General features: G+C 46.9%; 1 protein-coding gene across 1 annotated transcript in view; it reads right to left on the minus strand.

Annotated features, from left to right (window-relative positions):
- Positions 1-8228: 8228 nt before the first annotated feature.
- The window catches only part of TANGO6 (transport and golgi organization 6 homolog), a 142575-nt gene continuing 128492 nt past the window's right edge, over positions 8229-22311 (minus strand). The window contains exon 18 of the mRNA XM_037041409.1: positions 8229-8653. Within this exon, the coding sequence (XP_036897304.1) occupies positions 8477-8653 (177 nt within the window). The 3' untranslated portion in view covers positions 8229-8476. The remainder of the gene's footprint in view (positions 8654-22311) is intronic.

The raw sequence follows: 22311 nt of genomic DNA on the forward strand, positions 1-22311 counted from the left end.
ACAAATCGCTTAAGGTAACCTTGTTCCAAATTCATTTGGCTCTTGTTAGCAGGAGGGGAACAAATCGCTTAAGGTAACCTTGTTCCAAATTCATTTGGCTCTTGTTACAATAATATCAACTACAGTTCTTAAATGTGCTGGCACGTCTGCCTCATGTTCTCTTTCTTGATTAAAGACATCATTAGTCACTGTCACGGAGGAGGTCCACAGCCAGATCCTCCGTCAAAGCTATTACAGAAGAGCCAAGGGTAGGAGCAGTTCTCATCAGCTCCTTCCTGGGAGGGACCCCCACAGTATGGCCTACTATCACACAGCGCGTGCGCGCGGCACACACACACCCCTTCTTTTCTCACCAGACAAGCTAATACAGTGATTCTCACGTCTGGCTGCTGCACATTAGATTTTTAAAACCTGGGAAACTTTTTAAAAAAACGTTAATGCTTGGTTCCTATCCTGAATCAATTTAGTCAGAATCACTGGGGGTGAGCCTCAGGCTTGAGTTGTTTTGTTTATTCTGAAATTTCCAAGGTGATTTTATTATACATCTAGCACAGAGAGGATTGTGCTCAGCTGAGACTTGCAGATGAGTTTCTGGCACTGTGTTTGGACGGTGCCAGAGAGCCAGCCAGTCCCAGAGGTGAGCCCTAGAGTGTACTGAGTGTCTATCCATCTTCCTCTAGCATCTTGCCTGCCACACCTGTTTGAATTAAACCAACCTTAAAAATGTAACCAATGAGCCCTGGCTGGTGTGGGTCAGTGAACTGAGTGACTGCTAATTGAAAGGTTGCTGGTTCAGTTCCCAGCCAGGGCACATGCCTGGGTTTCAGGCCAGGTCCACAGTTAGGGATGTGTGAGAGGCAACCGACTGATGTATTTGATGTATCTCTCGCACATCAATGTTTCTCTCTCTTTCTCCCTCCTTTTCCCTCTCTCTAAAAATAAATAAATAAAATCTTTTAAAAAAATGTTACCGAATGAGCTATCAAGCCAGAAGAAAAAAGAGAAAGGGTGCTGATGGAACTGGAAACTAGAAGGGAGAGCCAGGGAGAACCACGGGGGACAGACCAGAAGGGCCGGGTCAGCCCCCAGCTGTCCACAATCTACCTGGAATTGGACTGACACAATCTTTTTACTGGCAAAGGGGCTACCTGCTTTTTCCAGGAGAACTGAGGAAAAACCCCGTCAGCCCTTCTCAGCGGGAGGACAGAGCTGCCACACACAACTTGGATTAGCTTTTGTTTTCTAAGTGATGGCACTTCTGCGCTTGGGGGCTTTTCCTACTCAAGGATGAGTTAGAGTACTGGGCCCTTGCCATGGCCGCGGAAAAATACCCGCACACTGGAGCCTCATTCTTTGCAGTCTCTGAACAGAACGGATACTCACAGTTTCTTTGGGGCGGGGGGTCTCACCCCCCACCCCCGCCAGCTCTTTGAAGCAGCAGCACCACCATCCTTCTAGTAAAGGCAGCCTAATTTCAGGATGGCCCTGCCCTGGGATTAATATGGTCACCATAGGTTTTGAAGTCTTGAACATGGTATGTAGTCTAATAAAGGCTGTATATGGGGAGGTGGCGGGGAGGGGAGGAGCTCGTTCAAGTTCTAGAGACTCTGCAAGTGTGGAGCGGGCGGCTTTGTTCTCTCCAGCGCAGGGCTGCCTGTGCATGTGATGACTAGGGCTGTGCATCAGAAAAGCCCCACCCAGGCACTGTTCTGAGTGGGCTTCAGTTCTAAGGCAGACGGTGAAGATTAAATCTTACATCATTTAATAAACCACTTAAAGGCCCAGAAGCTTCTCCTCTTCCCCAGCGCACAGGGCGCTCCTGCAGCTCCCAGGCCGCCCTGCAGACTGTCCCAGACTGTGTCTTCTGACCTCAACCACTGTCCCCGAAGCAGCCGTCTGCGTCTCTGGGGCAGAGTTAGGTGCTCCTGAACGGGTTAATATTAAGAACTAGTAAACAGAGGAGGAACTTTCTCTGCTCAAGTGCATTCACGTCTCCCCTTTCTCTTCTCATTTGTAAGAACTTGCCTCTCTGGCCCTTCTTTTTCCTTTCTGCAAACAAGGGCCATTAATTGATGTCTTTTTTTTCTCTCTCTGTCTCTCTCAAGGAGTGGTATGAAACAGAGCTATTATGTATATGTGCAAGAAATATTTATGCAAGAAGTAAGTTTTTTAAAAAAGATCTTATTTATTCATTGTTAGGGAGGGTGAAAGAAAGGGGAGAGAAACATCAATGTGTGGTTTTCTCTCACACGCCCCCACTGGGAACCTGGCCCCCAACCTAGGCTTGTGCCCTGACTGGGAATCGAACCATGGACCCTTTGGTTTGCAGGCCAGCACTCAAGCCACTGATCCACACCAGTCAGGGCTGAAATAATAGTTTAAATGTTCCATCGTTACCATTCTGAAAATGAAATCTGAGAAGTGAAACTGCTTACAGGAGATGAAAGGATAAAACACACCAAAAACGACAGCAAACCAAACCAAAAGGGGACATTCCTGGGTTCCAGAGTTCAGGGGAGACCTGCTACATTTTCTCTGATGCACACACACAACATGGCTCCCTGCCCCTCTGCTCCCAGGAAGGCAGCCTCGGTCCACAGTACAACCGTAGCCACCCTAGAAAGAACAGCAAGCGTTCAACAAACCTGTTGAAGGAGCAGGTGGGCTGGGGAACATTAGCAAATCTCATCCACAGCTGCTGGGCAAACTACTAGGGCAAACACCAGTCCTATACAATAAGTTCTGGTGTCTGAGGTTGGGTTTTGATGTTCAAGACACTATCTGGAAGGAATCGGGGCTGAAGCTTAACTTGAATAAGCGGTCCATTTAAATAAGAGAACCACTTAGTATTAAGCAATTTTTACAGTTTGGAAAAGAACCAGACTGCCTGGGTCCAAATACTGGTTTGGCTACTTCTCACTAGCTCTGTAATCTGAGACAAGTAATTAGCCTCTTGTGTACCTTAGTTTTCCCATCTGTAAAATGGGATAATAACATCATCTGTCTCAGAGGCGCAGTGTGAGGACTCGGTGGATTAATATATGTCAGGTGCACAGAAGAGCAGAATTGCTCTATGGACTGTTAACTGATTATGCGCAGTGATGTGGGGCTACTGTAACCGTTCAGCCCAGGTTTTACAGGATGAACAGATACTTTGAGGGGCCATCAGACCCTAAGTCCAGAGTCTGGTTTGGGGACTGGGGTCACTATCCTGATGTCATTCCACACCTCATGAGAAGGCATACCCTAACCCTCAGGACAGAATCTCGGGGCTCAGAGTTGGGAAACAGCCCTTTTCAGTAGACCTGCAGGGGCTCAGGACTTCTGCCCAGGGCAGGCCCATGTAAGCCCTGCCCAAACGCTTGCAGCTGGGATACTGCTGCTGGTGAGTGGACTTGCGAAGCATGTTATTGTGCCCCTACTGGCGGTTTTGGTGCACAGAAAACTCCAGCCCCTGAAGATTTCCTAGTCCCAAGTTATTTAGAGAATGGCCTTAACACTTGACTGTGGGTATTAAAGCAATGTCAGCTGAGAACAGGAGAGTGCAGACCAACACAAACTTTTTGGTGAACATTTTGGTACTGACATTTAAAATGCTCATAGTTCCTTGATCCAGCATCCCTATAGAAACACATCAGTACACAAAGAGTTATGTTTAAGAACCACTGAAGAATCACTGGAAATTAGAAACAACTCTACTAATCATCAAGAACAAATGCTTAGCCCTGAGTGGCGTGGCTCACTTGGTCGAGCGCCGTCCCACAAAGAAAAAGGTTGCAGGTTTCATTCCCAGTCAGGGCATGTGCCTGGCCTGCAGGCTTGTTCCCCGGCTGGGGCGCACACAAGAGAAAACTGATCCATGTCTCTCTCACACATGGATGTTTCTCTCCCCCCCCCCCCCGCCTTTCTCCATCCCTTCCCCTCTCTAAAAATAAAAAATATCTTTAAAAAAACGCTTAAACCAACCATGGCTCCCCTGTACAGTGGAAGACAGGACACCACTTGGCCACAAAGGAGAAGGACCGACAGGAGAGTGTCTCCGAGGTATGCAATTAAGAAAAACTACCTGGGACACTAGTTACAGTAAAAGTCGCATTTTTGTCTTTGAAAGCAGTACTACTTGTTAGCATTAATTTGGGAAAAGGGTGAAAGGAAAGAAAGCTCTGGAGAGAGATACACCAAACAGTGGTGCTCTCGGGGAAGGAGTGGAGGCAACGTTGCGGGAATTTTTCTCTTTGCTACATACACATTAAATTTGTTGCGACTCATATAACTTTGTGTGGTCAGCACACACACACACACACACAGGCAGCCAGGGCATCCATACCTGAGGGCTCCAGCTCTTTGGTGCTCTCAGACGGCAGAGGCGGGCACAGGGCGTTCGTTGGCGGGCATCCTTAGGATGTGTCAGCAGAGATGAAATGACTTCTTCGTGGCACCGAATGCCAGGGCTCACGGGGATATACGAGCCCCTGAGTGCGCTTCTCAAACTGGGATCTCATTGAAAGGCTCTTCCTTCCACACTCATTTTTGGGGGAAGAGGCTCCGTGATATTCAGCAGATGTTCAAACAAGTCTGGCTGGGGCCCAAGAGACTGGGGGGCCAAATCCCACCACAGGGGGATTCACAATAGTGTGCTTCCCTGTTCCATGATGTTGTGAGAGCCAGACAAGCTTGTGGGTTAAAAAAAAAAAGAAAAGAAGAAAGACTTTCCAAACCACAAGAAACACAGAGCAACTGACCACACTACTCTATGCCCCACAAGGACTACAGAGGGCGACCTGGTCCGAGAGGCAATCTCTGAGCCCTCTTGGTGGCTTGGTGCTACTGAGTCAGTATAAATAACTGTGGGGAGGGGCACTGGAAGATGACCCTTCAAATGAGTGGGCACAGCCCCTTCCAGGGCTAATGGTGAGGGTCTGCATTTCCCCTTCACTTGCCAGCACGTAGGGGCGTGCTGAGCACAGGCCTGACCATGGCCAGCAGGGAAGAGTGCAGCAGCCAATGTTCTAAGAAGACAACTTCCCAACCCCCAGGCAGCCGCTGAGTTCCAAGCAGAGTGGTGCATGGAAGTCAGGGGTGCTGGGCACTGCAGTAAGGCTGCCGCATGTGACTGCAGGATGTCTCTGCCTGCAGAGCTCGCTGGAGGACACAGCTGGGCCCTCAGAGGTCGTGTCTGCTGAACAGGGAGCAGGGGAAGAAGAGTCCCCATGGTCACAGAATAGTGGTCACTTCTCACAGCCCACCCTGCACTCAGCTCCTGTTTCTCTCTCCCTTGCCACTGAAATTCTCTATGACATTTTGGATTTCTGTGCAAAAAGACTGCGGAAGCCCATCTGGTTCCTGCAGGTCAGATGAGTCATCCCCCAAGTCATTCCTACCAATCAGCCGACTTTCAGATGGTTTAGCCAGCCCTCCGCTGGATAACTGCAGGTGAGGGTCACAGCAGGGGCAGGCAATGCTCCCTTCACCCCCCCTCTCACAGACAAAGGGACAGAGCAGGGGGGTGGCCCGAGGGGCAGACAACACAACTGCTTTTCTCTTTCTTCTTGGGCCAGTAAGGAGAAACTGCTGCTGATGGAGAAGAGGGGATGGAGAAAAGGAACAGGGGTTCACCACTTCATTCTGACTGAGATGAAAACTGTGGCTGGGTATGGAATGCCTTTTGTTTACACTTATTTCCCGTTTCACAGAACTTATCATCTTGGCCTCAAAGCACTTTCCAGGAACAAACTGAAGGGTCTTCAGGTAGAAATAGGTCTGGGGCTGCCCCCAGGCTCAGAGTGTGGTCAACCAGCTTTGATGTGATGTGATGGGCACATCACCTCCCTCCCCTCGTCCCTCCACTTTCTGCTCTGCTGCAGCCACACTGGCCTCCAGACGACTCACCCCTCTGGGCCTCTGCCTGGAATGCTCTTCCCCCGAAAATCTTCACCCTAACTCCTTCCCCTCCTTCCGATCCTTACTCACATATCAACTTCTCCGTGAGGCCTCCTCTGGAGAAGTCACCTAAACTCACAGCTCCCATCCCCATATGCTTCTCAACCCCCTCCCCCACTTTATCTTTCTCTATAGCATTGAACACCATTGCACATTTTGTCTATTCTATTCATCTTATTTATTATCCCTCTCTTTCCTCTATGAAGTAAGCTTCCCCAAGGGCAAGGGTTTTGTCTGCTTTGTTTACTGCTGTGTTTGCAGTGTGTCTGGTGTAGCATCTGGAACATAGTAGGTGCTCAGTAAACTGTTGTCACTGATGTCTGTGATTTGCTTCCCTACCCTCCAGTTTCTGACACCTCGGCCCTTATATGTGGATGGGTGGGTACAGCCACAGGGAAGTAAAGAAATGAAGAAGGGTGAAGAAAGGAAAAGAATATTAGGAAATATTCTAATATTAGGAAAAGTTGTGAGTGTGGAGAGATAAAGAGCAAAGTATAAACTGAGATTTCTTATTCAACAACAGAGGACTTGCAGAAGGTCAAGTCTGTGCCAGGAAGGAAGAACACAGCAGAAAGGGAAACTCTCTAGAATGTCCAGGAAGCCAAACCTGAACAAGGAGTCAAGGCCTGCACACAATTCCTGGGGTTTGGCTGCAGCCACAGCTTTGGGCTCCTGCCACAGTGCGGTCCTCTGCAGGCCAAGGGAGCTGCACACAGCAGGCCTGGGAAGAGGTGGGAGAAACCAGGAAGAGAAAGAAAGGAGAGGAGGGAAGGGGCCGAGAAAAAGAGCAGGTGGGCGATCCAGGGGAGTTTGGGCAACAGAACACTGGGCAATGGAGGAGCCTGAAGACGAGAGGCCAGGAGACCAAAGGAGCAGGAGGAAGGGGGCCTCTGAGGGAGAAGAGGTGGGCAGAGGCGGAGGAAGCAGGGGCATGTGGTTACTACACAGAGCCAGACACCTTGCAGGCCCGCACAGGGAAGTATCAGTGCTGCTTCTGCCATCCATCTGCCCCTGGAGGGTTTTTTTTTTCAAGTTTTGTGTTTACCATTCTAAAGTTCTCAGTGCTTATGCTCTACCCCAGAGATTGATGGAGATTTTATATATATAAACTTGAAAGAACTACCATATTTTTTGAACCATAACACGCACCTAGGTTTTAGAGGAGGAAAACAGGAAAAAAATTTTGAAGCAAAAAATGTGGTAAAATATTTAATAACATAGTATTTCACCAATGTAAATGTAAACAGAACTCAACAGCAGCATTAACAACCATTATTCCTCCCAAATTTGTTTTGGGGTGAGTGTGTCCTACAGTCCAAAAAATAGAGTATTTAATAACTTGAAAACTTTTTAAAAATTATTTATTTATTTATTTATTTTTAGAGAGAAGGGAAAGGAAGGAGAAAAAGTGGGAGAGAAACCTCAGTGTGTGGTTGCCTCTCATGTGTCCCCTCCTGGGGACCTGGCCTGCAACCCAGGCATGTGTCCTGTCCAGAAATCGAACCGGCGACCCTTTGCTTCGTAGTCCAGTACTCAATCTACTGAGCTACACCAGCCAGGGGTATAAGTTAACTTCTTAAAAGGAATACATACCATGAAGGTTCTAAAACAAGAACTGTATTTGTAATCTGGCCAGAGAGAAATACCTTGTTGTTAACTGACACATAGAAATAGGCATGCTTGTATACAGATCCTTCTAAACCTGAGAGTTTTAGAAAACTGTGTTCTGGTTCCCTGAGGCCTCATCACACCAGAGACAGGGGTCAGATCCTGTGGAAAAATTCCGTACCCAGGCCTGCAAAGCTGAGAGCTGATCAAGGAGCTCGGGGTCAGCCTTGTCAAGGTGTTGACAATAGGGAGTGCCTTCTGGAAACAGCAAGCTTCTCCTTTTTGTCTTCTCTTAGCTGCAACCAAAATCCAGTGACCAAATATACACATAAAGAGGACTCCACAGTGCTACATCTGAAATGATTCTCACAAACCTGGCATCGGTCCACACACATTCAGTACAAACCCACTGTGAAAGCATTCATTCACCTCCCTAAAGGAGCAGAGGACTAAACACAGGATGCACACGATTCCATTTGAGATGTTTGTGGCTCCCTTCTCCTAGCACCAGGGCAGCTCCATGCAGACAGCAGCAGAGGGTGTGAAAGAAAATGGCCAGGAAGGACAAACACAGGGCTTACCCTTCTTTTCCAGCCTGTTCCTCTTTCCTGGAGAGCAAATCCTCCTTAATTGACACCACAGCTTTCCATCTCGATAGCAGAGGGCCAGATTTAGACCTGTTTGCCTTTTCAGCCAGGGTCATTTTATTGCATTTCACATGGTTCAATAACAATTTCCTTCCCCTCCCTACCTCCAACTGCATTTTCATGTTCTGAAATGCCTCTTGACCAGAGACATAAAGCCACCTGCAGGGTCAGCCATGCTGCCAGCCTCAAAGAGGCCGTGGGGCCACCTGCTGGAAGGCTCGGGCACTACTCTGGCTGCTGGGTTCCTCAGGGCTCCTCCAGGTCCTTTGAGTCTGCCAGGTCTATGGCAGGACCACGATCTTTTTCTCCAGCTTTTGTGGTGGAAACAGGAAGTTTCTCATGATCTCATCCAGCTCTTCCAAGGCCAGCTGGGCATGGAGCTTGGCCACGTCATCAGGCTCCAGACGCACTACGTGCTTCAGCAGGTGGTAGAGATCCTTGAGGACGTCCCTCAGCACCTGTACGAGAGAGGGTCATGACCATTTGTCTACCGTGTGTGCATTTCCAAGGATGGGCAAACTGCCTCCTCCCGTCTGAGGAGTTCTGTGAGGAAACTTGCATGCTCCCTTAAGAAAATTATGCATGGCCCACTCAGGTTAGAGGCAGAGGGAGGGGCAGGTGTGCTGAGACGGGCTTCCCTTTGGATTTCTCACACACTCCAGACCCCTCATGACACTGTCCTTTAAGGCTGCTGCTCCACTTTAGCATCAGATCCAAGTACAGATCCCCAACTCCTTCCTTTGGTCCCAAAGCATGGCATGAACCTCAGGAGCACCGCGCGGTAGCTGCTAGAGCACAGTCACCAGCATTTCCCTCTTGCGCTCCGCAAAGCCCTTGCTGACATCCACAGGAGAAGGCATCCATTTACAAAACCCAGGAGGCTATGTCTTCAGCAGTCATGCCTACCCTTGCCACTACTTTGAAGTCCCAGGAGCTCCCAGTTTCCTCCAAAATCTTCCTGGCTTGGGAGCTAGAACTTCCAGCAAGAAATAGGTCTTGTTCAAAAGAACAGAAAATGCAACAAGGGGCCTTAAGGATCATCTGGTCAAACTGGGGACTGAAGACAACCAGGTCACAAGGAGTCATGTAACTTGTCTGAGGCTACTTCTGAAGTCACTTCTGGTATGGCTCTTTGTCTCAAAAACAACTACATTTGGGTCAGGTACTATACTACGTATTTTCCATATATTATCTAATCTTTATGCCAGTCATATAAATGACAGTTATTAGCCCCATTTTACAGATGAGGAAACAGAGAATTAGAGGGCTAAGTAACTTCCAAGGTTACTTAGCTAAAAAAAATGGTGGAGACTGTGCTCTTATTTACTTATTTATACAGAAAAGGTAACGTAGTACAAAAAGTATCATACTCAGGAAAAAAATAAGTCCCTCCTTGATTCCAGACTCCTAGCTTCCCTTTTCAGAAGTTACGGTTCTTAACTGTGAGAAACACTCGAGATGTTTATGAGCGTACACGAGTATACACATATGCCCTTCCCCACACTTGACATACTTGGAAGGTCTTTTGTGTGACTGGCATATATGAAAATAAGTTTTTTATTTTTATTTATTTTTAGAGAGAAGGGAAGGGAGAGAGAAAGAGAGGGAGAGAAACATCTAATGGTTGCCTCTCACATGACCCCCAGTGGGGACCCGGCCCGCAACTCAGGCATGTGCCCTGACTGGGAATCAAACTGGAGACCCTTCAGTTCGCAAGCTGATACTCAATCCACTGAGCCACACCAGCCCGGGCTGGAAATAACCTTTTTTAAATAACTGCACATGATGAATATCATACAATTTATTTACCCACTCTTCCAAATGAAAGCCATTTAGTCATGTTTTTAATATTTTGCTATTGCAAATATTGCTGCAATAAACATTTTGATACCTAAGTCTTTGCAGGAGTGTACAAATGTATCTATAGGACAGATATTTAGAAATGGAATTTCTAGGTCAAAGAGTAATGCACACTTACACTTTTGATAGATAAGGCCAGAGAGGCTGCAAGAATTTACATTTTTACCTGTTTCCCCATGTTCTCATCCATACTATGCATTGCACACTCCTTATCTTTGCTAATCCTATAAATAAGAAGTAGCATATTACTATTTTAAATTTGCATCTTTCTAATAAATATATAAAGTATATGACTGTTTTCTGGTATGAATCGCTGAACTTTCCCTTATTGATTTGTCAGGGTATTTGTGGCGGGGGGTGGAAACAGAGCCTACAGCCTTAGCCACTATGCTACGCGGTGTTCTTTCCATTTACTGATAATGCTACCGCATGCATCCAGCAGGGTTTACATCACTTTATGCAGACATCTATGACAATAATTGGTTCAAATGGACTTAAAACTTTTTCTCTAACAACTAGAACTTCAAGAGTCACTGTACATTGAAGGCTGTGCCAATATATAATTTCCAAAAAGGAGGATGATCAGAAAAAAGAAATGAGAACATTCACCCATTCTTTCATTTTTTGGCTTTTCACAAATAATATGTGTAATAGCCTATATAATATAAACATGCAATAAATATGTGTAATGGCCTGTATAGTATAAACATGGAGTATTCCTGAAAAAACTCATTTAAAAACTAGTTGCCTCCAGAAAGGGAAACTGGGGGGGGAAGGGGAGGATTATATACTCTTTAGTACATTTTTGGTATTTAATTTTATGAATATCTTACCTATTAAAAATAAATGAGCTTTCTTGAACTGAGTCAACTCCTAGACAGAGCTTTTCCTAAGGCCATTTCACAGATAAAAGAGATACAGAACCTGCCCTTCAAAGGCTTACAGGTAAGATGTGCACATAAATAAGGACGGCACAAAACAGAACATGCTAAGTGTCCTAAGAGAACAGGGAGATGAGACGGTACAGGAAGAGAGGCCACGTTTGAAGAACAGGAAGTGAACTGGAGACGGCGGACATACATGAAGAGAACGATTACATCAGTGGGTAACAAAGCCGTGGTCTGGGCCCAGGGCCTCCTGCACGCCTCACATCAGTAAACCACGGGTGCAGCACCACATATCCTGGACTTGCCAAAGAACAGAGAAAGGGCCCTTTCCACCTTTCATATTCTTGATCAGCACAGGTTCTGGGAAGTGGAAAGAGGAAGGTACAGAAAAATCAAATCAAGCCCCCCAGGCCCTATGCTCCAGCTGTGCAGGCCTTTTTTCTTTCCTTGTCTGAGCAAAGCTCCTTCCCTGCTCAGGGCCTTTGCATATGCTGCTCCCTGAGCCTGGGAGGCTATTTTACTGCCTCCTCACCTAGAACTCCTACTTACACTTAGCCTGAAATGCCACTTCCACAGGGATGCCTTCCCTGGACACCCACAGTAAGCCTTTCCACCCTATCTGTAGTTCTTCTGTGGCCCCTATTGCAATTGTGACTTAAATACTTATTGTGTAACTTTAAAAAGTTTTCCTCACTGGTCACACGTGCTACTGACACTGAGGCCACATCTCGTCTTGTTCAACTGCTGTAGTCCTTATACAGTAACAGGCACATGGTGGATACCTAGAAAATGTGTATGAAAGAAAGAAGACACTCACACTGTTCTTGGCCAGTCTCTTATTTGGTAAAACCTAAAAATTTTAAGGACATCTATCAAAACAACGCTATACAACGTGGGTCAACTTCATGCGTGTGTGATCTACACAGTCATATAGGGACCCCCACAATCAAGAGGCCCCCGTGCTGTTGTCATCTTACAATTCTTACTAATTTTATCTTTGAATTGTGTTCTGCATGTGAAGTCCAATGGAACAAAGGAACACGAGTGGGAGCAGAGGAGATGCGCCCCCTACACTCTTTGATGGTGCCTCCGAATATAGCGTTTGCCGTGCTCCCCCAGCACCGAGTTCTGAAGGAGCCACACCACATGGGAGTTCAGCAAGGTTCAAAGCCAGGAGAAGGGGACTGTGTTTGCTATGTTTACAATTGAGCAAATGGAGGCACTGAGAGCCTGGATGTACTTTCCACTGGAACCAGAACTTGCAATGGGAGTTTATTGCTCTGGTTCAGTCTATTTACTGATAATGCTGACATACCTGGGAAATGTCAGAGTACTCTTCTTGTGCAGACCCCTCAAAGGTCCAACTCCAGGTACCAGAGCCCACACGCCATCTCTCTGTGCTATAAATGTTAACTGCCCTACGCTCACCTATGTAAGACACGCATGTGTCCCTCCACTTTACTTTTTATCCAGTCTCAGACATGGTCCCACTTTGCTTACTCCGGCCCCCCTAAGCTACCACCAGTGGATTCCATGCAGCCCTCTTACGTTTCCTCCTTTGATTCTAGTGTATAAAATAAGGTGCAACACTGCCCTTCTCCAGAGCATTTTCTCAACCCGTTGAGATTTTGTTCCCTGCAATTGTCATTGGTTTGACTCAGAAAACCTCTTGTAAGACTTTTTCTTAGGCTGGATGTTCTTTTGTCAACACCACCTCAGCACTTTTTGAACAAGGGACCCTGCCCCCCTGCATTTTCATTTGTACGGGGCCCACATGCTATGCAGTCGGCCTTGCAGACAATTCATAGAGCTCCTGGCTGGGCAAAACCTCCTAAAGATGCTGCCCCATTCCTGCTGCACACTTGTCTCCTGGGTTTTCTCAAAAAGCTGCTGAGACACAATGGGAGGTGGATCTCCTGACCAGGCATCTGACTGTGGCACTATCCCAAGTGCCCTTTCTTCCCTCCAGGCTGGCAGTGTGGAAACAGAGAGATGATTCCGGGAAGAGGATGAATCCCCGTAGCTACATCCTCAGGATTACTCACTCACTCAGTAATCATTATAAAGGGTCTGTGTCGTGCCCAGGCAGTGTGCTGGTGATAAAAAGATGAATAACGCACAAACCCTGCCCTCTGGGAAGGCAGTCACACCTCAGACAGCATGACCCCCACTCTGAGAGAGAGAGAGACAGGGTTCTGTGGAAGCAGAGAAAGTGACTTCCGCCTGTGGAAGTGGGTGGGGGAAGAACATCTAGATACCATGGAAAGGGCCTTCACCCTTTCATTTGTAGCCAATGGGTGGCACCAAGGAGTGGCCTGGGGAAGCTTCAGGGAGTCCCCTCATCTGCAAGTAACCAAATAAATGCAGAGTATGAACACGCCAGGCATGCTTGTTATGCAAATGCAGTTTAAAGACCCGTCTCCTAACGTTCTCTCCAATGCGTTATAGCCCAAAGTGTCTTGCAGAAATTCCAGAGTTCCTACTGTTTATTACAAGGTCATGTTTTGTTTTGTTTTGTTTTTTCCCTAGAGCAGTCTTTCACCCAGTCAAAACTATCTTAGAGTTTTTTTTGCTAGAGCCTCCTAACCTCCACAGCAGGGTGTTACTCAGAACTTTCCTGGTGGAGGGAGGAATGTTCCCCCCAGCCTTGCACAAATGCCACTTCATACCTGAGGGATGCTGAGCTCCTTGTTATCAGTTACCGGATCTCCTTTTTAAGGTAACTGAATGTTAGGCAAAGCCTCCTTCTTAATTAATGGGTCTACCTGAGCAACCCACCCTGGTACGCTTCCCTCCAATCCCTGTAACCCCGGGGATCCCACACATCACAGGACTTCCTCTGGACTCCCCAGGGATCAAAGCTTCCTGCCAGCCAGGGATTGTCACCAAATCCGGTGGATCAGGGGCTAAATACAAGGAGAGTTCAAAGGTAAAGTTACTCACAGGCGCTTCGCGGTGGGCAGGATACTGGCAATCCCACAGAGGAAACCTCTCATTAAGAGTTCACACCTGCTCCTCATCCCTCTGCTCACCAAGGCCTAAGGACTCCGAGCAAACGTGGAGTGGGGTACAGAGATGAGTGGGGGTGGGGCAGGGATATCTTAAAGAAATACCAAGATCTGCAGTATGAAAACTCTTTGGGAAAAGGTGGGGTGCAGGTGCTTATTAAAAGAATTTAGAGTGTGGGAGCCCAGCAGATGTGCGTGGGCGAGCACACACACACTTCCTCTCCTCCCCGCCCCTCCCTCTCCAGGCGCCTGATACCTGAAGCGCAATGCTGATGCTTCAGGGACAAGGGCGAACCTTCAGGGTTAAAAAAGACCAGGTGAGGAGAGGAGGCAGGCCCTACTGAAAAGGGAACAGTGAGAGCAGAAGACTGCCTTGGGCACACAGGTGCACTTTCAATGGAACAGCGGGAAGCGGTGTTCGGGTGTCGGCTCTTTCAATGAGCTTGACCAGGAATATCCCTGAAGTGGTTATTGTATCTGAGTTAAGATCAAAAAGAGCAATAGATGGTCATTATCTTTCTTCTTTGAATAATTGAAAAGCAGTATAACCACAACCCAGAATATCTGGAAAATAAAGGAAGAAAAAAAAGTCTCTAGTCAAACAACCTCTGTAATGTAAGCACCACTAGTAAAGACACTTAGTAACTGGTAGATTCAGTTACATTAAAAATGATTTTAACAGCCCTAACTGGTGTGGCTCAGTGGTTGAGTGCCGACCTGCGAATCAAGGGGTTTCGGGTTCAATCCCTAGTGAGGGCACAGGCCTGGGCTGTGGGCCAGGTCCCAGGAAGGGGCCACATGAGAGGCAACCACACATTCATGTTTCTCTCCCTCTTTCTCTCTCCCTTCCCCTCTCTAAAAAGTAAATAAATAAAATCTTTAAAAAAATAAAAATTATTTTAATAGTTAAAAAGTCATTTGTACTTCAAGGTGACTTTACAAATGAAACTTGGGTGAATGAAATCATTAGTGTGGGAGAGCAACAAGACACAACACAAAGGACCACAAACATTTACAGAATGAAGAACTGGGAAAGGATGATCCTGCCGAGGATTTCCACCTGCAATTCCTTAGTATTTAAGGGGAAATGGGTTGCTAAATATAAAAGGATAAAAAAGTTCAATGCTGGCACATACTTCGAAATTCAGTCTTCTACAGCAGCAACAGACGAGGCAAAAAAGGTCAGGAAGAAAGAAAACTCAATTCCATACAATCCTATCAATCACTGATTGTGGCTCCCTTTGTGGCTAAGAAAATAAATAAGTGCTGGGCACAAACACAGAAACAGAAGATGAACAGGGAAGTCAGACTGTGAAATAAGAAGCCAGGGCAGCCACAGGGAGGAGGTGGCCGACACACCACAGTATCCTCTAGATTGGGATTGGAAGAGGAAGAAACCACAGCATCTGGCTAGTTCTGTTTAAAAACACGTTGGAATAACCATTAGGTGTAGTGTGAACCTGACAGAAAACCGAAAGCCAACTTCTAAGAATGCTCCCTTTGACCTCTGTGCCTCAGTGGTAAAACCAGCGTATGGTTTGGTGGCTGAGGGAAGTTAAGAGTGAACAGACGAGACTAACCTGGGGCAGCAGGTCAGGGTCATGGACAGAGCACAGCCCCACCAAACATCTCTGAGGCCGTGTGCAGGACACTGTGCCGAGTTTCTGGGTGGTGGTGGCCAGTGCCCGCCTGTCAGGAGCAACCACCCTTTGGGGCAGTTGCGCCTAATGGTCTGGAGGCGGGTGAACTGGGTGAAGTGAATCCTTGGAGCTTCCAATTCCTAGCTAAGGAACCTTCAGCCCTCAGAACCCAGAGAGCTCACCTGTAAAATGGAGATAACACTGCCACCTTTTAAGGCCGTGTCTAAGGATCAATGTCTATAAAGATCCAACCACAAGGACTTGCGTATGGGGGCTGCTAACTAAGAGGCGGCTTGTCAGACTGCCCACTAACCCTGTGATCTCTTTGAGAGCCAGGACTGCGTCCCACCTGTCACTCTTCTATCACTGAGGCCTAGAACACTGCCTGGCATGCAGTAAACTTTTTGATAAATGAGTGAATGAATGAATAAATGAATGATAACAATAGCTAACCCTTACATAATAATACCTGTTATGTGCCAGGTATGGTTTCAGGCATTTTATCTATGCTAACTCAATCCTCCCAACAACACAAAGAGAGAAGTGCTATTATCTCCAATTAACCCAGGGCCACAGAGCTAGTAACAGGTAGAGCCAAAATTCAAACCCTGGCAGCTGCACTGGGAGCCAGTGTTCTTGGTCACCCCACTATACTATTCCGTCTCTCAAAGTGGTTGTTATTTTCACTACTATGAAGTGGGGAGCATAAAGTGTGTGAGAATCCTTGGCAATCATAAGCAAAGTGATATATAATTCAAAATAGTGTTGCTATTACTACTCTGACATTGAGGTAACTGGGTTTACCACCAAGGGGTTAAGAAAATGAGAGGAAGGCACAACTCTGAAAACAAAAAATAGAGAGCAGGAGCTAAAAACAAGTGGTAAGGAAGGTGAATACATGGAGGGGAGTTAGAAGAAAAGGGAAGGGAAATAGGTACCCTGTGACCCGCACACACCGTCAGGGCCGGATGGGTGCCAATATGGGGAGCCAATATGGGGAGCCTGGCCACTTCCGCAGAGCTGAGAGCACCCCGAGGCATTCGGCTGAGCAAGTGGACAGGAGCCTGGCTCTGAGGTCTGGGAGGCCAGCAGCCTCTCCGAGACAACAAGCAGGGTACAAACCGAGGAAGCAGAATGGAGGTAGACAATTGGGACCTCATTCAGGGAGCTCTGGCCTGATGACTGATAAAACCCAAACCTCCACTTTGATGGGTCTATGAAACAGAAATGAGGGCCGATTCAGACCAAAAGACCAGACTTTTGAGCCACTTCATTGAAAGCGTCGGGAGGGTCAGCAAAGAAAGACAGGATTACTGATGTCTAGGAGATTTCTATCCATGCTTGAGAGACAGTCCCAAATATGCTGAACAGTTCAGGGTAGCATTACTATTAACTGGAGGTTACTGGGTTTTTCAAAAACCTTTTATTTCCACAGCATTTTTCTCTGCTTGACCCAGAGATAAATGGCATTTTTATCCTTTCTGGCTTGTGTCTGGCTGTTAAATGGGGAGGGTGTCTCAAGTGAAAACTGGAGATGGGTGGGGAGCGGGGGAGGGTATCAAGCGTGACTTTCATTGAAGAGTAAGGGGAAAAAAATTAGCTGGTCAAGAGCCAAAAATGCTACAGGGATTGGGCAGGTTAGGGACAAAGACCAAGGCAGCCATTAACCCCTGAGTGGGGCGATAGTTTAGGGGCCTACACAAAAAGCAAGTGAGGGGATCCACACCTAATTGTGTGGGCCCCTAGGCTAGATCACGCTGAGGCATGCTACCCAACACTTCCCTGCTTGCTTCGATGTCAGACGATGTCAGACGGCGCCGACAGGGGCTGCAGCCAATTCTCCCTGCTACAGTGACAGACAGAAAGTGACTGCTCTGGTGCTGGGAGCAGCGGTAGCAGCATCTTTCAGGATGGCTTTAAATAGCAACCTGAGGAAGGCAGCAGCTTTCCGTGTTCTGCACCCGCACAGGAACAGAAATAGAACAAAGAAGGCAGGAAAAATGTCCATAGTATGTGCAAAGACTGCAGGCTGATGCTCATGGGAGAAACTGGGAGTTTTTTCCTCAAAGGTGGTTACAATCCCAGCTTTCAGATTGTGTCCCTTTATCATGTCTGAGGAAAAGGGCTTCAATGCCCTGGTCCTTGAAACTCTCCGCACAGACTGTGAGGAACACAGTCCTGCTCCCTCCCTTTCTGCACCTAATGTCTCCCATGTGGGATTAGATGGTAATGGCAACAGGCTCACTACTACCATATATTGCATGTTTACCACGTTTGAGCCACCGTGCCAGCCCTTCACACTCTATCTCATGTAATCCTGTGAGGTAGGTGTTATTAGGCCCAGTTTACAAAGCAAGGAAAGGGGATTTGCGGAGGTTCAGTGATTTGCTCAAGGGCGCAGCTAGAATTCAAACCTGTGTCTGTTAGAGCTGACTGCAAACCTTTCTTTCGAATATGTGTTGTCTGGGGAAAATCCAATATGAAAAAGAAAGTTATGGAGAGAATCTGACCTTTTCCCCGCCCCATCAAAGCTACCTTGTGTGGATGGGATCTGATCAGGGAGGAGAGGGAGCAGCCACTGGTCTACCAGTTGCTGGCAAGATCTGGGTTTCCTTTGTGGCACCGATTAGCAGGGCCTGGCCCCACCCCTGGCTCACCTGGGTCGCACAGCCTCAGGTGAAGCAGCAGGCCACTTCCCTCAGGGCTTTCGCTTAGTGGAATTCAACGCTCTGAGCCAGACACTTCAGGAACAAAAGGTTATAGAATTAGACAGACCAAAGGCCAGAAGAAACCAGCGTCACTACACATCAGAGGCCCTGGCAGGGGCTGCACTATGTCCTAACACACGCTGAGGACTGAACTGGAAAACAGCACTGGCCCACTCGCAGGTTTGTCTGCACAGCCCAGACTTGGCCTCTAAGCAACACCGCTGTTCCAGTGTAGTGATCCTCCCCCCTTGCTGCGCATTATAATTCCCCGGGGTAGGGGGTGCTTTTTAAATGCCTGGGCCCCAGAATCAGAATCTTAGGGATTAGGGCTCGGGGCTTAATTTTTTTAAATTTCTGTTTATACTCTCCAGGTGACTGACAGAGTAGTTTAGGATGTCAGGAAAAAGCACTGGATAGAAGACTCAGTAAGAGATGCGCCCTGGTTTCAGACGTAGGAATCACTATTATGACTTCGCCTTCGAAAAGTCTAAGTGCCAGTTACAAGTGATGTGATTTGGACACAACCTATTATGTTCTTGGAACTTCCTAAACTTTCGGCAACCAGGTTTTCATTTTTCAGAAAGGAGACAGGGTCAAAATCACTTTTGGTCCACAAATTAAAATTTTATCTTTTTCCCCAAAATATCTTAAAAGTTAGTTGTCAGTCACGTGTATGTGAAGGGCAATTCTGAACACAGAGGAAGTTACAGGCTGCCTGTAATGTGCAGCTGCCTCTGTTGCTAAATTAGCTGGGATTATGGCAGAACCCTGCTTTTCCCCCATTTGGGAGAAATGCAGGGGGATATATGCGAGATACGAATAGATCTACGTGGATGAGGGGTGGAGGGGAGAAGCCAAGCTTTGAAATGCAGACGGTTCCAGCTACACATCAATATTCACTCTGTCACTCTGTCTCAGGACTTCTTATCCTGCCTGCTTTGGTAACAGCATGTCTACAACCCACAGCAGCAGAAACTTTAGGCATTTCCAAGTAGGAGAGGTAAAACTTCCAAACTTGTTTGGACAACTTCTGCTCTTGGGAAACCTGAAAGAGTTTGGAAGTCCAGGATTTCCAGGTTAAGATCTAAAACATCTACTTACTACTAAGGCAGGTACAAAGAAATTCAAAAGATGGGCTGTGTCAGCAAAAGATTTCACATGCTCTCTCCATAAACATCTATTAAGCACTTATTTTGTGTAAGGCAAAGTGCTAGATTTTGGGAAAATACAAGTGAATGGAATGAGGTACCTAGAGGAGTCCCAGTCACTGGGACAGACAGAATGGTCATTGCTGGGGGCTGGGGAGAGGGAGGAGTGGAGAGCCAGAGGGCACAGAGTGCCAGCTTTGCAAGATGAAAGCCTTCTGAGGAGGGATGGCGGTGACGGGAGCACTGCAACACGAATGTATACAAAAACACTACCGAACCACACACTCAGAAACGGTTAAAATGCTAAATTTCATCACAACTTTTTAAAAAAGTGACTATATGTTCAGGGGCTCATGGTCTCTATTGATGTCAGACGTGAACTACAGTATCTAGTCCTGCAGTGACTGGAGAAGCAAGGACTAACTTTACTTCAGAAACCAGGAAAGGCTTTTCACAAAGAGGTGACACTTAGGTAGAGTCCCAAAGGGGGAAGAAAGGCTTAGCAGATGCACAGGTGGGGAAGCGGGGAAGGAGGCACCTGAGACACAAGAAATAGAATGGACCAAGAGGCGGAGGCAAGAATAGCATGCAGCTTCTCTGGAGCTGGCATGAGGTTCTCAGGGCTTGTGAGTAAAGTACGGGAAAGACAGTTACACAAGTCAGGTGGGGTCCAGGTGGGGACACACATGGCCTTGCATGTCCTGTGAAGGAGCCTGGTCTTTATCTTACAGATCACAGAAACCACTGAGAAACTGCTGGCTGGGGACTAGATCCCAGCAGACTTACATTTCAGAAAGATCTCTCTGGCTGCTCCCCAAGTAACTGAATATCTGTTGACCCTGGAGAATTAGAGTAGGAGAAAGTCCAGTGCTTAAGAGAATAGGATCCGAGGAAGCCAAGTGTGTCCCAATATACCTGTAACAGTTCACCTCCTCCTCAAGGATAGTCTCGGGCCAGTTGTAATTAGGGCCTTTGAACAGCCAGCTGTCAATAAGGCAGCCTGGGCTTGCACTCAGTTCTACCTTTTACTGGCTCTTTGACCTGGGCATCTATATGCAAACTTTGGGACCTCAATTTTCATATCTGTAAACAGAGTGAATGAGTGTATTTATCTCACAGGGGTGTTACCGATGACATAATGAATCCAAAAAACTTAGCATTTGCCTGGCACACAATAAGGCCTTAATAAGTGTTGGTTATATTATTATTAAACACTAAACCCCAGAGAACATGGAATTTATTTGGAGATTTGCTGAGGGCAAATAAACCATGGGGCGATGAGCAATGGGTTGGAACAGACCCCAGAGCATCAATCCTGAATGTCATTTTGAGTCACCCCAAGGAGGGAGCACCGGTCAGAACTCCCTTTCAGAGAATGGAGCGAAGATAATTGGGTTTTGCAGCCCAGAGGCCCATCTAATTATTAGAATAATCACTCTCAGAGGAAGACACAATTCCCAGTCAGGCTGCGGGGCAGGAGGAAAGCCCCAAGACTCTCATTCCCCAGCCTGGCAGCCCCAGAGGTGTTTGTTCACACCAGTTTTTCTCCGTTCCCTGCTTTTTTCAGGTCTGTGCATATTATGGGAAGTTGCCGGGTGGCGTAGTTCATAGTTGGACTGTGTTTTTGGCAAAAGATAATGGAACATGAGGAAGGGTAAAAAGGAAGCCAACCTTGTTTTCTGTCTCTGCTTTCTGAAGAGTTCACACTGGTAGGTCCTGAGAAGTCAGGGCACCTGGGTCCAGGGCGAGCCCCAAACACTCTTCTCACTGTTCTGTCCCCTCCAGGGTAGGCAGTAAATAAGCTGCAGGGAGGAAGTCTTTTGGGCATCAAGTTCCCAGGACTGAAGCAGCCTTCTGTTGGCCACGATCAGGCCCAAGTGACTCAGTTCTGAGTCCGTCAGAGGACAGTCCTAGAACATGTGAGCGCGAGTTCTGGAGTCGTGCTGCCTGGGGTCATCTACTGCCACTTACTGGTTGTTGGACAAGTTTCTTATCTCCCCTGTCTTCATTCCCTCTTGTGTAAAATGCAGACATTAATCATACCTAAATGGGATTATTCTGAAGACTGAGTGATTTAATTAATATAAAGCACTCAGATATAGTGCTATCATATAGAAAATGCTAAATAAAAGTATTTTTGTGGGGTTTTAATATACTCATACACTGAATTCTTTAGGAATGCAACCTCTGTATAAACTGAGAGAAGACAATATTTTGATTTGCTGGAACTTCACAGAGAAGTTTATCATTTTGGAAAGTCAGCCATTTGATACACATCTGAGTTGCTAGTACAAGATATCCGTATCTTTCGTCTTATCTAGAGAGAAGAAAGTTGACAGCAGACATTCCCAAACCCCCTGCTTAACTTGTGCTCCAGCTCACACTTGTGATGGTACCTACGACGCCCCAGGTACTGAGATGATGGTACCTACGACGCCCCAGGTGAATGAGTGAATTAGGTAAGAGAGAGGGGGAGATACTACACTTTCGTTAGCACCTGGCCAACACAAACTACCGGGAACAACTGGAAATGAGTGCTAATTCTTCCTGGCACTAGTTCTGGAAAATCATAACCACAGTCTCTTCATGAACGTTATTTCCTCATTCATAAAACAAGATCGTTGGAATATTTCCCAAAGTACGTCCCATGGAACATTATTACTTGGCATGATAATGATAAAAGGGTTCCTTGGTAAAGGAATTGTTCGTTTTCTCCTCAGACTCCTTAACAGGCTAACATGCACCAAAGTATCCAAAAAGAGAATATATAGTTGGATGCAGCATTTTCCAAACTTATTTGACCGTGGACACCTTACACCAAAGGAGTGACTCATGAGGTTAATAAGCCAAGGGAAATTTTTGTAA

This window comes from Sturnira hondurensis, unplaced genomic scaffold (assembly GCF_014824575.4).
Source record: "Sturnira hondurensis isolate 20B ecotype Veracruz unplaced genomic scaffold, ASM1482457v3 Scaffold0003090, whole genome shotgun sequence".
Lineage (NCBI taxonomy): Eukaryota > Metazoa > Chordata > Mammalia > Chiroptera > Phyllostomidae > Sturnira > Sturnira hondurensis.